Genomic DNA, 16,010 nt, shown 5'->3' on the forward strand with positions numbered 1-16,010 from the left:
CTTAAGTATTATATTTCAGAATTCATTTTAATTATTTTACGAAGATAATAATATTATAATATTATAATTATTTTACTTAAATATTATATTTCAAAATTCATTTTTTTAAAAATAATCTCACAAATTAAAAGTATTGTTTAAACTAGCTCTTATTTTTAAATTTTAATTTTTTTGAAATTTTATGGATATTTTTATTTTAATTATATTTTAAATTCATAGGATCTTTTTTTTTATTTTAGTCTTCATAAAAAAATTGTGTCTAAAATGAGTGATTTATCCTCAAAAGTTCATTCAAGATATTAAAGTATTATGGCTACATATTGTATAAACAACTAATAATCATAGAAATATATTTCAAATTTTTTTAAAATAACTAAAAACCAACAATAGATATATTTAACAATTAGCATATTATAGTCTTCCTTTTTTTTTTTGTAACAATTGGTATGCAAAGATATGTTATCAGTAATGGACCAACTAAAATGCTCAATGTCTTGAGATATCAAGTATTCATCCATTGGGATGCTAAAGTAAAGCAACTCAGACTTGTAGGGATTGCATTTTAGATCATGCAAGGTATAGAAAAGATTCAATGCATATTTGATAGAGTTGGGTGAATCGAAGTCTCCATAAGCTATTATGAGTGGGTCATCCGCAAAACTCAAATTTATTATATTCAAAGTATTACATCTGTTATAAACTTTTAACTTACTTTTTCAACTACATTTTTGAATAACTCTTGAAAAAAATTCCGTCACCATCACGAACAAGAAAGTGGAGAGAGAATCTCCTTGTCTAACCCCCTTTTTCCTTTAAAAAAAACTTTCTAATGAGTCATTAATTGCTATTGAGAAAAAAAAATAAGAAAAAGAAAAAAGGAGTGCATATACACTCTTTAACCCAGTTAATCAACACCATGGGAGTACCAATACTCTAAAGAACCTTCATAGGGAAATTCCAATCAATGAAGTCAAAAGACTTTCTAAGGTCAATCTTTTTTCAATAATCATTTTTTTAACCAAACATTTCATAATCTAATTGAACAATTCAAGAATTGGGTTGAAAAAAAAAATGAGAAAATGAATATTGTATAGGATGATTGATCGACTACTTAGAGGCGGTCCACTGGTCCTTGTCCTTCTTATTTTCTCGTGTACGCACAAAGTGTTTTTGAGTCACCCCAATTATAGTCAACCAGTCCCATGGGGTGGTCGACCAATTTAGTTACTTCTCAAATTTGGAATTATTTTGATTTGATTGGCTGGTGATTTTAGGAGTGCTAAGTGTCCTAGTTGTTGCCACATGTCAAGCAACGGATAAGGTTGTTGTCAGTTGGCAATTGATGGTTATGGTGGTTGAAATTTTATATTTAGAATTCTCAACCATAATTTCCCTCCACCATGCATAGTCTACAGATACACCATGCATGACTTGTTTTGGGTGTGTCCTAGTGGGGGATAAGATGAATTTACTACAAATAGAATTGTGTTTTTTTTCTTTTTTTTGGGGCGGGGGGGGGGGTGGTGGGTTGTGAAAGGGTTTGCATCATGCATTTGAGAAATCACTTTTCTTAAACTCCCATTCATTCCTATGTGTGTGTGTGTGCACATTTTTTTTAATCTCCCACTAGAAATACAAACTCTTACGAATTCAAGTCAGTCATGTTACCCTTCTTTTTTAATTTTTGAGTTTACATTGTAATTATACCTATATATGTGTATGTGTGTTTAGGTTATTGTGTATCCTTCATGTGGTATGATATTCTGAGTGTTATTTCGTGTTTAAGTGTTACTTTGGTGTCTCTAAAACAATCAATATACATATTGCAAAATCACATTTGGTTTTGACATGTTGTTATTCAAAAAATGCATCTTTGAGAAAATGATTTTTCACCATCTTGCTACCCTTTGCTTAATGTTTGCATGTTTGTTTTTAAAGTTGACATGTAATTTAGTACAAAAAATAACATGACCCACGCATAGGATTCATAAAAGTGCATGAAACTTTGGAAAAAATATATATATATATGAAATATGCATGCAGATGGTTAACCAATCTCAAAAGCACGATCGACAAATCCATTCTTTGTAAATGGTCAACCACCTAGTTTAAAGGCCATTCATTAACCCTTTTGTTTTCTAGACTTTTCTCGGATTTTGAGCCAATGACTTCTCTAAATACTCAACAGAGTATATAATTGAGTTTCTTTGTTAATGATTTAGCGTGGTTTAATGGCTTTCCCCATAGAAAACCCAAAAATATTATTTTTTCAAGTGTTTACAATAAAATAGAAATTCTTAAATAATTGATCATGATGTGGCTTTTCAGTATTTTTCAAAAACTTTCTTGGTTTTCAAGGGATTTCAAAGCGAGTTTGTGATTCTCTCACCAAAAAACCAATTTTTCAAATTGTTTTAGAAAGTTTGTCGTTTTTCAAAATAATCATCTATGAAGTAGCTTTAGGGTGGAAAAGTGCCTATTTTAAAAAACTAATGGACTTTAAGGCTCAACTTTTGTAAAGAGTTTTCTAAAAAATCAATATTTTTTTAATTAAAATTTAGATTTTTCACTCAAGGTTTCAAGTGTTTACAAAAAAAAATCCAAAATATTTTTAATTGATGATTGAAAAAATTTTGGGAAACTACAAGTGACTTGATCCTACTTCCAGGGTATGCAGGTAGTCTACTTTCATATGATGTAACCATACCTTTCAAAAAAACAAAAAAATCTTTCTTATATTTGTCTATGTGTTTCTTTATTTTATGTTTTTGTGCGACGATTTGAAATTGTGCCAAGTAGCGGAGTTTCCATGGGGCTTTGGCCTTTACCTAAACACAATGAAATATTTTTCAAAGGGTGGGGTAACTCAAGAGTTTTCAAAACTAAAATAAAAAGGGAAGGTTGCCTTTTGCAGGTGGTCGACCATCCTATAGGAACGCTTGTTGTGGGTGGTTGACCGATTCTTGCTTACCCTCATTTTTCATAAAAATTTGGATGAATCAACTTCAGAAAATGATTTTTCTGAAGGGAGAGACACACACACATGGTATAAGTTGTAACTATTCTTAGAATGAATGCTTCAAGTGCTAAACCTTTATGTGATGATTCCAAAAATAAAAAATTAAAAATATAAAAATAAATTTAAATTTAAATTTTATATTCATATTTATATATAAAAATTTAATTAATTAATTAATTATTAATTAAATTATATAATATAATATAAGATAATATAGATATATAATGATTCCTGAAAGTTAGAACCTTTAGGAATTCAATTCCTTTATTGAGCAGCCCCTAGTGTCTCTCCAAATCTCACGTCACTCCTTCGTCTCTCTCCTTTCTCTTCTCAATTTTTTGACGGATATTAAGTCGATTGTAAAATCGAAGATACCGCTAGATTCCTATCTCTGCCATCGACATTTCTACCAAAGTGGATTTGTCATGAGAGCAGTGTAGGCACCAATCTTGGGGAAAGGTATATCCCCTCTATTTCCTTAATTTCTCTTTAGATCTTCAGTTGAATCAACGATTGGGTACCACCACGGGGTCCTGGTCTATATCGTTGTCATTTTGGTTGGAGTAAATTATCAAATTGGGTTTCTTAGGTACCACTCTAAAGCGAGAGTGAGATTTGAGGAAATAAGTAAATTGGTTATATTTGAGAGTATAATTATTTATTTGGAATTTATGAGTTTAGGAAATGTTAAAATAGTATTTTATTTATGATTGATTTAATGGAACTATAATTTTTTATTCAAGATTTGGGTGAGCGTCGCAGGTATCTTTTCGGGGTCCCTGTTGACATAGTTCAAGAAATCAGGTAAGGGAGAATATATATTAAACCAGATTTTTATGAATTAATTGAAAAATGAAATATGTTATGAATATACATATGTTTTTGTATGCGTTTAAAATGCCAACCGTTTAAATTGCGTTTTCTAAGCCTAGGGCTATATATTTAGATACGTATATGTAAAAATGAACTGATGTAAGTAAATGATATTTTCAGGATAATTATGTAAAAAATAAAGTTATATTTTCAGTATGTAAATATTAAATGTAGGTTGACTTATTTTACAGGAAATATATATATGAATTTGACTGCTAAATAGTGTGGCATGAGTAAAAAAGAATTTTGTGTGGAATTATGTTATATGTGTGAGATACAGAATATACAGAAAATGAATTGAGCATGAAGACGATATATGAAATATGTTGCATGTGAGTACTGAAAAATGTTGGGTAGCATATTAGCACATTTTTGTGTAGACTAACACAAAAACAACTGAAAAATGCTGGGACTAACACAAAAACAACTAAAAGATGTTGGGTATATTATGAAATGAAATGAAAATAATAATGAAATGGAAATGAGTGAAATATAAATGAAATGTGAAATGTAAACGATGTGAGATGGGAAAGAGTCACGTAAAGTGAAATGTTATGAAATGTCAAAGTTAAAAACATAAACAGATGAGAATTACAGAATAATGACAGACAAGATAATGTATTATGATAGTATCATTATTTATGCTTGTAGAACATGTTACATTTGTGCGGGGCAAACTCTTTGCCTGAGGGCTTGCTGAAAAAGGCGAGTGCCCTGGTTAGCATCAAGTGTAAGAGTAGGTTGCATAACGTACTAGGTCAGAGGGAAATTACTTGTATGGGCGGGTAGATTTTCATATTCTTGGGAGCCTTCGCTGGTAAACCTTTAGATGAACCGTGTGAATACATAATTACTTCTTCACCTGAGGGCTTACTGAGAAAGGTGAGTGTCCTAATATGCTTCAATTGTGACATTTGGGTTGCCTAAAGTATCAGAGTAGAGGGGTGCTACTTGTATGGACGAGTAATCACCCCTATCCTTAGATTTTTCTCGTGGGTAAAATACCTTGCATGTGATTTATTAGGTTCAGAAAATGATTTCAGAAATTATATTAAAGATCTGCAAATGTTGAATATTATGTTGATTATAATCTCATGTTGACCACACGTTAATTTAATATATTATTTCTTCCCTTACTGAGATGTGTCTCACCCGAATACAAATTTATCTTTTTCAGGACCTCCACGAAACCAAGCTTAGAGAGCTTGAGGTTATTATAACATTTTTGAGTTATAGAAATAAATAGTATAATGTTAATGATATTTTGAGACGTATAAAGTTTATGTTTTATGATTTATGTTTTATGTTTTAAGTCTTCTGAGAGATTGATGGTTGCGAATACTAATTATTGGAGATATGTAAATATGTGAATACAGGTGGATGAAAAGTTGAGTTTGGTATATAGATAGAAGTAGAAAACTCTGGCATTATATTGTTGAATGATTATATTTATATTTTCCGCCGCATAAATGACATTAGAATGTTGATTAGCAAGTAAATAAATGGATTTGTAGCACTCCGGACCCACTTAGAGGGTTGGGGTGTTTCATTTTAATTCCATTTAAAGATAATTAAATAGTTATCTTTTGTATTTGCATTTGTATTCCCAAACCTACAATTTTTTGAAAAAAAAAAATCCCTTTATTTTGCCTTTTCAAAAATTAAAATAAAGTGGCGACTCTATTTTTTAAAATAAAATGGTGGGTTGGATAATTAATGCTTTGGTATCTATATTTCGCTTATTTTAAAAATGGTTACCAAACTAGTTGGCAACCAAACAGACCACCCGAGCATGGTGTTGAAAACCTTCAAAGTCATTTTAGAGGACCATTGTTTAGATGGTAGTTATGCATAAGCTCATGGGCTAGAATTGTAATGCCTTGAGCTCGATGAGGTATGAGGTGTGACTTTCCATAAATATTTTATAAATGGCGCAATGCATAAAAAGCAGCGAAAGTAATTGAAATCTCGAATATTTTATACCATAGTGTTAAATAACTATAGTTACAAGTGTTTCTTTAAACACTAAAATTTACATTCAAAACATAAAATCTGACACACTACTAACTAGCACCATCCTAGTAATTATTGGACTTGAATTTTAATAAGTTAAATTTGTATTTATGAATATAAGTTATGAACCTAATGAATTTATTTGGCCTTTTATTTTCATTATTTTATAAGTCATATAATATATATTTCATATTTAATTTCAATATTATACATACATTATATTAGTGATATTATTTTAGTATGTTAAATTCAAATTAAATAACTTATAATCAACTGAATTTGAATTGAATTTAGAACTGGATATTTTCAAATGTATTTTAAGTTTAAATAATGCTATAATTTACAAGGACTCCTGATGCATGTGTGGGCGTGTGCAAGTGCTCAGTGCGTACCTAAAAGCAATTTGAGGAAATCTTGATCTTCAATGGCTTCATGGATCTAAGACAGGACAAGTAACAACTTAGAATGAGAGATTGATTAATAGAGAGAGAGAGAGAGAGTTGTCAAGAGCACCGCCAATAAGGAGGGCAAGCTCGCCTTGGTATGGTGTGTGTGTGTGTAAGAGAGAGAGAGAGAGAGAGAGAGAGAGCGTACATCTAGAGAGCTGTCAAGAGCACTGTCAATAAGGAGAGCAAGCTCGCCTTGGTACGATGGGTAGTTGTTGCGCGATGGGTTGGGAACTATTGGGGGTTGGGAGGCCTTGCAGGGTTAGGGATTTATTTTTGGGATAAGAGGGAACTATTAGGGAGGCAGAAGTGTAATTTCAGAGAAATTGGACTTTTGGTGACGTCAACGCCTTGACGTCACTAAAAGTCATATTTTTTACAATTTCAACTTATGATGTTGTTAATTGACGTTATCAAATAATCATTTTTTAGTAGTGCTAAAAAGGAATATCTTAAAAGTTAAAAGCAAACTTACAATTTTTTTCTTTTTTAACTAAAAATATAAAATACAAAACTTGAAAGCAATAAAGAGGACTATATGAGATTTTAGCCCCTAATATTTTAAATTTAGAGGTGTAAATGAATCAAATTTACTCGCAACTTACTCAGGTTCAACTCGCTCTATTACTCGACTCAACTCGATTCCACTCGAGTTTGAGTCAAGCTTAAGCCACTTGAGTAACTTAATGAGTCGAGTTCAAGTTTTATAATTCTCCTCGCAAGCTTAATTGATTTTAATCGAGTTCTTGTAATTTTATTATTTTTATGTCAAATAAGTCATATCTAATATATTTTATAAATATATTTAATATTATATATTATATATTATATATTTTATACTATTGTTATATTAATTTATAACTGAGTAGAGCCGAATTAAAATTTAATAAATCTTCTTCTCCCTATCTCACCCCTTCTCACGCCGTCATGCGGCTCAGTTAGACTGAGGCTGCACAGGAAAAGGTAGACCCAGGGCACACACGATCGGGCTTTAAGGTTGAGAACCAGCACAGCTCCCCAGTTTCTCTTCTTCCTGCTGGTAGCCTCCGCACCCGAACAACAGAGAGAGAGAGAGAGAGAGAGAGAGAGAGAGAGAGAGCCCGAGAGGATGAAGATAGAGGAGGTTCAGTCTACCACGAAGAAGCAGAGAATAGCTACTCACACCCACATTAAAGGCCTTGGTCTTGAGGTTCTCTCTCTCTCTCTGCTTGTTTTCTACTCTTCATTAGTCTTCCGCCCTAGAATTTATGAGGGCGTTTGTTCTTTATGTTACTGCTTTTGCAAATCCTATATATTTGCGATTTATTGCCGGAAAAGTGTAGGGAAAAGGGATCAACTGGAGCTGTACAAGACGTAAAATTGCGCATACTAGCTTTAGTACAAATACTTGGTTCAGTAGGGAATCCATTTACATATTACATGGTATTTATATTTCTGTTGTGGTTTCAGTGGTTATTCAATGGCATTTTTTTTTTTAAATAGAAAGGATGATCCCTTTTACTCCACCCTTTCTTGGTTTCAGTCTTTGGCTCTTCCCCATTCCTTCTGTTGTTATTTTTATATTTCAGTTAATGCGCTTTTAATATATTTTCGTAATTGTTTAGGCTCTTTGCCACATGGATTTATTTGTTGCTTGCTATTTTTTCACCCGTATCATGCACTACATGCCTTATAATTTATTGTCTTAAAAATTAGCTCTCTGATTATTTTCTAGGCTGTTGCTTCATGTGGCAAAAGCGAGTGCTTTGCATGTTACCTCCTACCTATCGTTTAGTCAATGTGTTGGTGTGTGTTCCTAGCACACTGTCATTGTTCGTTGCTATTATGTGCATCAATTGTGCCCTGGGGTTGTTCCTGGCTATTATTTGCATCACTGTACCCTGGATGTCCCTCAGGGTGGTTATCATATCTATCAAAAGACCTAAGGTTATTTATTTATTTATTTTTTTGAAGTTTAGGCTTAAAGAAAAAAAATCCCATTTTGCTGGATTTTCAATTTTTTCCTGGAGTTTCAATTGTCGGAATTTGATTTCAAGATTTATTTATTTGTTGCAATGTCGGACCTCTCTCAATGGTCGGGTAATTTCTAGTACTTGCATCAGGCACGTGATCTAAAGTAGTGTCGTAAGCTGCTGCTTGGGTCAAGTTGTAGGGTTGTAGTGGAGGAAGACTTTGTGGCTTCCTTATTCCTTAGTTTCTGTTGATACAACTCTCAAAAGGAAATGAAATGGTATTGAAAATTAGGCTTGCAATTAGTTCTCTGCCACATTCCTACAGCTTGACCTCATGTCACTGACTAAACTAATAGACGAGATTCATGGGACATTGACAGATGCTGTACATTGTGAGTTTAGGGTTCGAATCACAAAAATTGAAACTGGGGCAAAATAATAAATCTGGTCAGTGTCGGGTGTTTTTAGTCAGCAGGCCCTTTCTTTTGAATTTTTTGGATTGTTGAGTTCAACTTTAACAAGCCTCTTCCTTAACTAGTTTTCTCTTCAAATGATGGTTTCCATATTTAGTTTCCTTTCTATTTGTAAAATTGGCTTTGGGATATAGGGTTCATGTCCAATGTATCTAAACCATTTTATGGATGCTGAAATCTTATGTGATGGTTGTTATTATTTAGATATGAAATTGGAAATCAGAAATTTTTCTTGGCTAGATCCGAAGGCTAATGGCTTATCAATGCCATTTCTTAGATGGTCAAATGGGAATGTGTTTAAAGAGAAATTGAAGGATATCACTTGGCAATATTTAGAGGAATAATGTCATAGGACACCTTAGAAAGATAACATTGTCTAGTCTAGAAAAGAGAGAAGAGTATCAATAGTTATCTTTGCTGATTAAGGGGGCATTTGGTAAAATTAAGTGTTAAGTACTAAACACTTAATTCAAATATGATTTTGTGAACCAATTATGAATTGAACTTGAACTAGCCACTGAATCTAAAATTTGAATTATTTTAACTGTTTAGTATCTAGTATATGAATATGTGTTGTTTTTCAATTTTAACCTTATCAATGCTTAAGAATATAAATGTTTGATATTAATGAACAATTACGTAAGTTAAAGTTTTTAATTTAACATATTAATATTTTCTTGTAATATATTTAATTAATAATTATAAATAAAAATAATATAATTTATTATTGTACAAAAATCAAATCTATCATTTTAATTTTAATCACTTGGGTATTGAGTTTTTTTTTACATTTTCATTTTTTATAAGGGATACAATTGGAAAATAGACCTCTGAATCTAAATCAGACATGTTTCCATGTTTGATTCTATCAAAGGAATTTTAGGAAAGTTCAGAGCTGCCACCAAACGTTCTAATGTCTAACCGGTTCACTAATAAGTGAACCAATTCATTTCAAAGGTTATTCAAATCAAACAAATGCCTCCTGACTAAATGCATGTTGGGTTTAAGCTATCTGAAAATTATTGGTGAGCTGAGTGAATTTGTAAATATAATAGGCTTGCATCAAGGTTTGGGCACAAATGCCCCCTAATATTTTGCATTGCTTATAAATGAATTGATAGGCATATTGAAATGAAATTTGATCACATAGTTGTTGATTTTGTAGTTTCTTGCTATTATCAAGTAGTTGTCAATAGAAGGCCATAAATTATGCCTTGCTAATAGCTATTAATCTAGGTTGTATATACTTTCATAAATAGGAGAGGAGATTTAGCATACCATGTATAGCTTCATGTATAGCTTCCTAAAATCACTCTATGTAAATTAGCTGGCTTACCATATTTAGTTTCCTAAGATCACTCTGTGTAATTAACATGTACAGATTTAGGTTTCCTTGTATAATTGGCAGTCTTACCTATATAATAAAATACCTTCTTAAAAGAGAGGACAATTCGAACCATTCTGTTATGGTATTAGAACCATTCTCTAAGAAATCTCAGTCCTAGTTTTCTCAGTCATAGCCTCAGTACTTATGGAGAAGTCAGATAATGTTTGTGTCAGATTCACTAGCAAAAATTATGCTGCTTGGGAGTTTCAATTGAAGATCTTTCTCAAGGGTAAATAGCTGTGGGGACATATAGATGGCAGCAGCAAAGGGGGTTCTATTGCGGAAAGGTCTGTTGTCGACAAGGCAGCTTGGGATGCCAAAGATAATCAAATCATGTCCTAGATTCTTGGTTCTATGGAGCCACTTTGATTCTGATCGAGTCATAATCACACCATTGTTCGAGACTCTTGCAGCTGCCACAGTTGTTGTCTTCGTCTTCGTCTTCGAACTCTTGCAGCCGTCGTCTTCGTATTCTTCAACAGATCTTTGTCGTCTTCATCACAATTGTCATCTTCTTTGTCTTTGTCGTCGTCTTTGTCTTCGAACTCTCACACGGCAACGGCATAATTTTTTTACTAACAAATTGATGCTTATGGATAACCCGCATCAATTTGAGGGGGGATGTCAATAGAAGGCCATAAATTATGCCTTCTTTGTGGCTATTAATCTAGACTGTATATACTTTCATAAATAGGAGAGGAGATTTAGCTTACCATGTATAGCTTCATGTATAGCTTCCTAAAATCACTCTATGTAACTTAGTTGGCTTACCATATATAGCTTCTTAAGATCACTCTGTGTAATTAACATGTACATATTTAAGTTTCCTTGTATAACAAGCAATCTTGCCTATATAATGAAAGACCTTCTCAAAATAGAGGACAATTCAAACCATTCTGTTAGTAGTAATGCCCCAGTGATACAGTGGTTTGCTTATTTTTTTTGATTCTAGAATGGTTGGGATGGAGTGGTAGAAGATTAGGAAATAAAACACAAGAAAAGAATAAGGTCTCTTGTTGTTGATTTTTTAAAGAACTTCATAATATTGTTGCTAAATTCTGTCTTGGCTGGGTCAGACAATGGATGGAAGCTCTTTGAATTGAGTCATTCCTCATGCTTGGGTGCTACATTGGTGTATATGACTAAATTGGACAAATATCTTCAATAGAAAGGCACGTGCTACCAGAATACACTTATCCATTGTTAATTCTCATCTAAGGCTTGTGATGGCATAGCAGACTTATACCAGTACTTACCTTTTCAAAATGGTGAAATTAATCTCCTTTTTGGGCACGTGTATTTCAAATGAAATGTCAAAATTATCATTGTTACACTCTTCTCCTTGCTCAATTGAATAACTTTGCTCTGTTAATTACAAGTTTTGATGCTCATGGGAAGGATTTTCCATGTTTCTGCTGTAAATTAAAACCACCTTTATAGATCACTGATTGAAGTTTTGTTGCAGAAAGACTTGCCCTGCATGCATCTTTATCATCGACGATATTTGCTTGTGAATGGACAAGGCGTAGTTTTGATTTTCAGATCATAGGTCATTTTGGTGGATTGACTATTGTTTCTGAATTTTTAATCAACCAGAAATGGAGGTTGCTTTGTACCTTATACAAATTCTGGGCAATTGCTAATTGCTTAATTGTTCAGTTCTAACTTGATTCAGTATTTAGACTGCTCTCAAATCTCTTCTTTCTATTATAGATAACACACATATAGGGGCTATAAAGCAGAGGCGCAGGTGGAGGACATGGGTACAACATGACATGGACACATGAACATGAAAAAATCCTAAAATATAGGACACAGTACAATATGGATGCACTGTTAAACTAAATATAAGTTTTTAACATTTCAATAACATTATATAAATCCAAAATAAATACATATGCATCTTCTCTTGTCATTTTTATTAAAGCATGGACAAATTTATTAAAGAAACAAAGATTGTAGTTATTCTTCTTCTATATTATATGAATTAAAAATGTTGTGGGATTGATAATCATTTTGTTGAATTTTTTTTGGGAAGTATTTTAGGATTAAAATCAACTTGTCCAAGAGTGGGGCGACTGGCATTAATTTGCATGGTAGTGATTTGGAAGGGTTTAAGGCTTTGGGAGGCTGCGTTTCTTCAGATTGGCTGATGTCCTATTTAGTTTTCCTTTTGGAGGCCATCCTACTTCCATGGCTGTTTGGGCACTCTGATAGAGAGGGTGGGCAGGAGGTTGGAGGGGTGGAAGAAGGTGTACTTAATCTCTTGGGGGATGTGTTACACTCATTAGTGCTTCCCTATCCAACATGCCCATTTATTTCTTATCTCTTTTTAGAGTTCTCATGAGCGTGCTAGGATACTAATGAAGTTGATGCTTGATGTTCTTTAGTTTGGTGTTGAGGAGGATATGAGGGACTATATTCTTTTCTAGGTGGTGGTTAGAAGACCTAAATCTGAAGGGGAATTGCGGCTTGGCAATGTGGTATCTAAAAACATGTCTATGATTGGAAAATGGTTCTCGAGGTTCCCTCTTGAAGTTAATTCTGTATGGTGCGGTGATTAAAAGTAAGTATCAGATTCATTGGAATGGCGGAGTATCAGAGGAAGTGGTATTGTTTCTCATGCAAATCCCTGAAAGTTTTCCCAGGTTGCATGTTTGTTCTTTCCTCTCTCCCATCTCAGAGTGGGTAATGGCAGTAGGGTTTGGTTTTGGGAGGATGTTTGGCTGGGCGAGATCTCATTGAAAGTGATGGTGCCTTGTCTCTTAAGCTTTCTTCTCTTACAATGCACCTATCAACTCTTTCTTTTCGAGGAGGTTCTCTCTCTTGTGATTTACATTTGTTTAGAAATCTCAATGAAAGAGAGGTTGACAATCTTTCTACCTTGCTTTTTGAATCATTTTGTTCCTTTTAGTAGGAGCGATGAGAGAGCCTGGGCAGGAGACTCTTTAGGTTTGTTTTTTTTTTTCTTTGTTTTTTTTCTTCTAAATATTTTTGTCTTCAGCTCTTAAAAACTCCTTGCCCCAGTCATTTTCTTTAGAGCCGCATCATTTGGAAGGCAAAGGTTCCCTTCAAGATTCAGACCTCCATTTGGGCTACGGCTTTGATTAATACTCATGATTTGTTGCAGGTTAGAAGACCCTGCAAGGCTCTCAATCCTGATATGTGCATGATGTGCTGTGAGTCTAATGAAATTAAGGCGCACCTTTTCTTCATTGTCAGGTGGTGAACCATCTCTGGAGTATGGAGTGCTCCTTTTCTTGTTTTGGTGCAGCGTGAGTGGCACCTCAGGTTGTGAGTGACTTCTTGCTAGTGAGACATTGAAGCTTTGGAAGGGTAGAAAGGGAAGAGCTTTATAAAGTTTTGTGGTTTTTCAGTTTTTTCTATTTTGTGGACCCTTTGCATTGAGGGGAATGTGAGAATCTTCAAGGATCGGATAATCTCTCATTGTTTGTTGTGGGATAGAGTTGTGTTTTTGGCTTCATTTTGGGCCCTCTCATTTGGGTGTGTTTTGGGGATGACACTGTCTAACCTTCTACGGATTGGAGGGCAGTTTTATTCTATTTTTTATTTTTGTTTTTTGGATGACATCTTGTTTTGCTCTCATTGTATTTTTGACTGTTCTCTTTCAATATATAGTTTGATTGTTCTCTTTCAATATATAGTTTTCTTATTAAAAAAAGAATTTTTTTGATAAGGAAACTCTATTGAAGAGGCATCAAGGGGTTGCCAGCCCATGGTATAGTAAAAATCAAGCACCCTGAAGGGTGTCACAAATCAAAGACTACATCATAATCATTCATAACAATCCCATATGCCAGCTATTGACTGCAGTAAACCAGCATTCTTTGCTGTTTTGGATTGTTGAGGTTGAATTTTGAGCACTCACCTATTCCTCTCTCTCCAAATGCACCAAAAATATTGCAGGGGGAATGAGGGGCAAAGCTTTTTTCTTCTTCTTTGTTGTCTGAATCCCTTTCCAAGCCCAGAGGTTCCCCTCCCACAGAGTTAGTGATAACCCAACTTTGTCTGATCAGAGTCAGCACCATATTCCAGAGATTCCTTGTCCAAGTGCAGTGAAGGAGGATGTGCTCAACAGATTCTGCATCAGCCATGCAAAGGGGACATCTTTTGGATACTGACAGACCCCTTCTTTGCAAATTATCCATAGTCAAAATCTTACCATGGGTTGCCTCCCATGCAAGGAAGGCAACTTTGTGGGGGTTGCTGTCTTCCAAATCTGAGTCCAAGGGAAATTATAGTTGTTTGACTCCAAAGGGAAGAGCTTCCTCTAGAAGGATCTAACAGTGAAGGCCCCCTTCTCATCTAAGGCTCAAATAGGACGATCAATGCTATTATGCTGTTGAAAGCTGTAGAAGTCCGTGAGCTGGTTGAGTTCCCAATCTTCCACATTTCTAAGGAAGGGGATGTACCAAAAGAGTCCCTAATCTGACATTTGAAGGTGTTGACTGATGCAGGCATCTTTATCACATGCCGAGTTATAGATGGCTGGAAATAAGACACTAACCCCTTGTTTGGTTTGCGGAATCAGAGCAGGAATGAAATCAAAGTTCAGGAATGTAATCACATTCTTGCGTTTGGTTTGCGGAGTCAGGGTCTGAATCGTATTCTGCCTGGAATACTAATTCCATGACTTGGGGGAATTGTGATTCCTGTCCAAATGGACTGGAATCATTTCTCATTCCATGGAATCAACCCATTTCCCATAATACCCTCCCATCCCCATTTCTTCTTCTTCCTAGCTCACCGTTGCCACAGTATTAAGCCCACGTCTGGCTTGAGCCTTCGCCGCTGCCATGAGCCTTTGGCACCACCATGAGCCCAAGCCACTGTAAGTCCTCGCTGCTGTTATGAGTTGTTGCCGCCGTTGTGAGCCCTAGTCGTGGTAAGCCCTCTTCCACCATTGTTGTTGAAAAGAACATCTTTGCAGCAGCAAGATGATTGTGGCGTTGCTTGCGTTCCATCTCTTGCACATCATGGCTGGCTCTAGGGCCAGCTTCCTCTCCGATTGTCCCCATTTTTTCCGGTGAGTAACCAAAACAGCAACGACATCTTCAGTGATGTTGCTTCCAAATACCCTTACCCATCAGGACTCCCTTCCCCCTCCCTATTACAAACCTTCAATCCTCAGCTGTGATCGAAACTGTCAGTCAAGATCTGCAGCTGGCAGCCATGGTCGGAACAACAGCTTTCTCAAACAGATTACTGTGAAGAAGTTTAGAAGCAAAAAGTAAAACCAAAATCAAAATTTTGATTTTAAAACTTGAAAGGGTATTTTTGGAAAAATCTTATTCTTTATTCCATTCCTATCTCTATTTTGTGTGAGTATCCAAGCGCAGTAATGGAATTTTTATGTTGATAACATTTTAGTCCTGATTCCATTCTCACTGTCATTCAATTCCTATGTCTTTTCGTTTTGCAAACCAAACGGGGGGTAAGAGCTTCTTGATCACACCACAAGTCATGCCAAAAATAAATGTTGCCCCCCTCCCCACTTGAAACCTGATACAAGAAGCAAAACCATTCCAGCCTTTCCCGATGAAATTCTACACCCTTACACCGTGTGGTCCTTTGTTAGCCTGGCAGATTCAATCGTTATGTTCAAGCCCATATTTCACAGCAATGATTCCCCAGTCCCCATCAAAGGTTGTCTTTCTCAATCATGAATCTCCATAACCATTTCCCTAATAGGGATTTATTGAAAATGTGGAGGGACTTCAAACCCAAGCCTCCTAAATGAAAGGGTTGTTTCACCATGCCCCATTTGACAAGGTGAAATTTGAATTTCCCCCCAAAGTTCCCCCAAATCAATCTCTTTTGAATTCA

At 34.7% G+C, this 16,010-nt stretch overlaps 1 protein-coding gene across 1 annotated transcript in view; it reads left to right on the forward strand.

The window, feature by feature from the left end:
* The first annotated feature begins 7,241 nt into the window (after positions 1 to 7,241).
* The window catches only part of LOC131149821 (ruvB-like protein 1), a 29,129-nt gene continuing 20,360 nt past the window's right edge, over positions 7,242 to 16,010 (forward strand). Inside the window, exon 1 of the mRNA XM_058100587.1 lies at positions 7,242 to 7,540. Within this exon, the coding sequence (XP_057956570.1) occupies positions 7,460 to 7,540 (81 nt within the window). The 5' untranslated portion in view covers positions 7,242 to 7,459. The remainder of the gene's footprint in view (positions 7,541 to 16,010) is intronic.

Source organism: Malania oleifera, chromosome 2 (assembly GCF_029873635.1).
Source record: "Malania oleifera isolate guangnan ecotype guangnan chromosome 2, ASM2987363v1, whole genome shotgun sequence".
NCBI classification, from domain to species: domain Eukaryota; kingdom Viridiplantae; phylum Streptophyta; class Magnoliopsida; order Santalales; family Ximeniaceae; genus Malania; species Malania oleifera.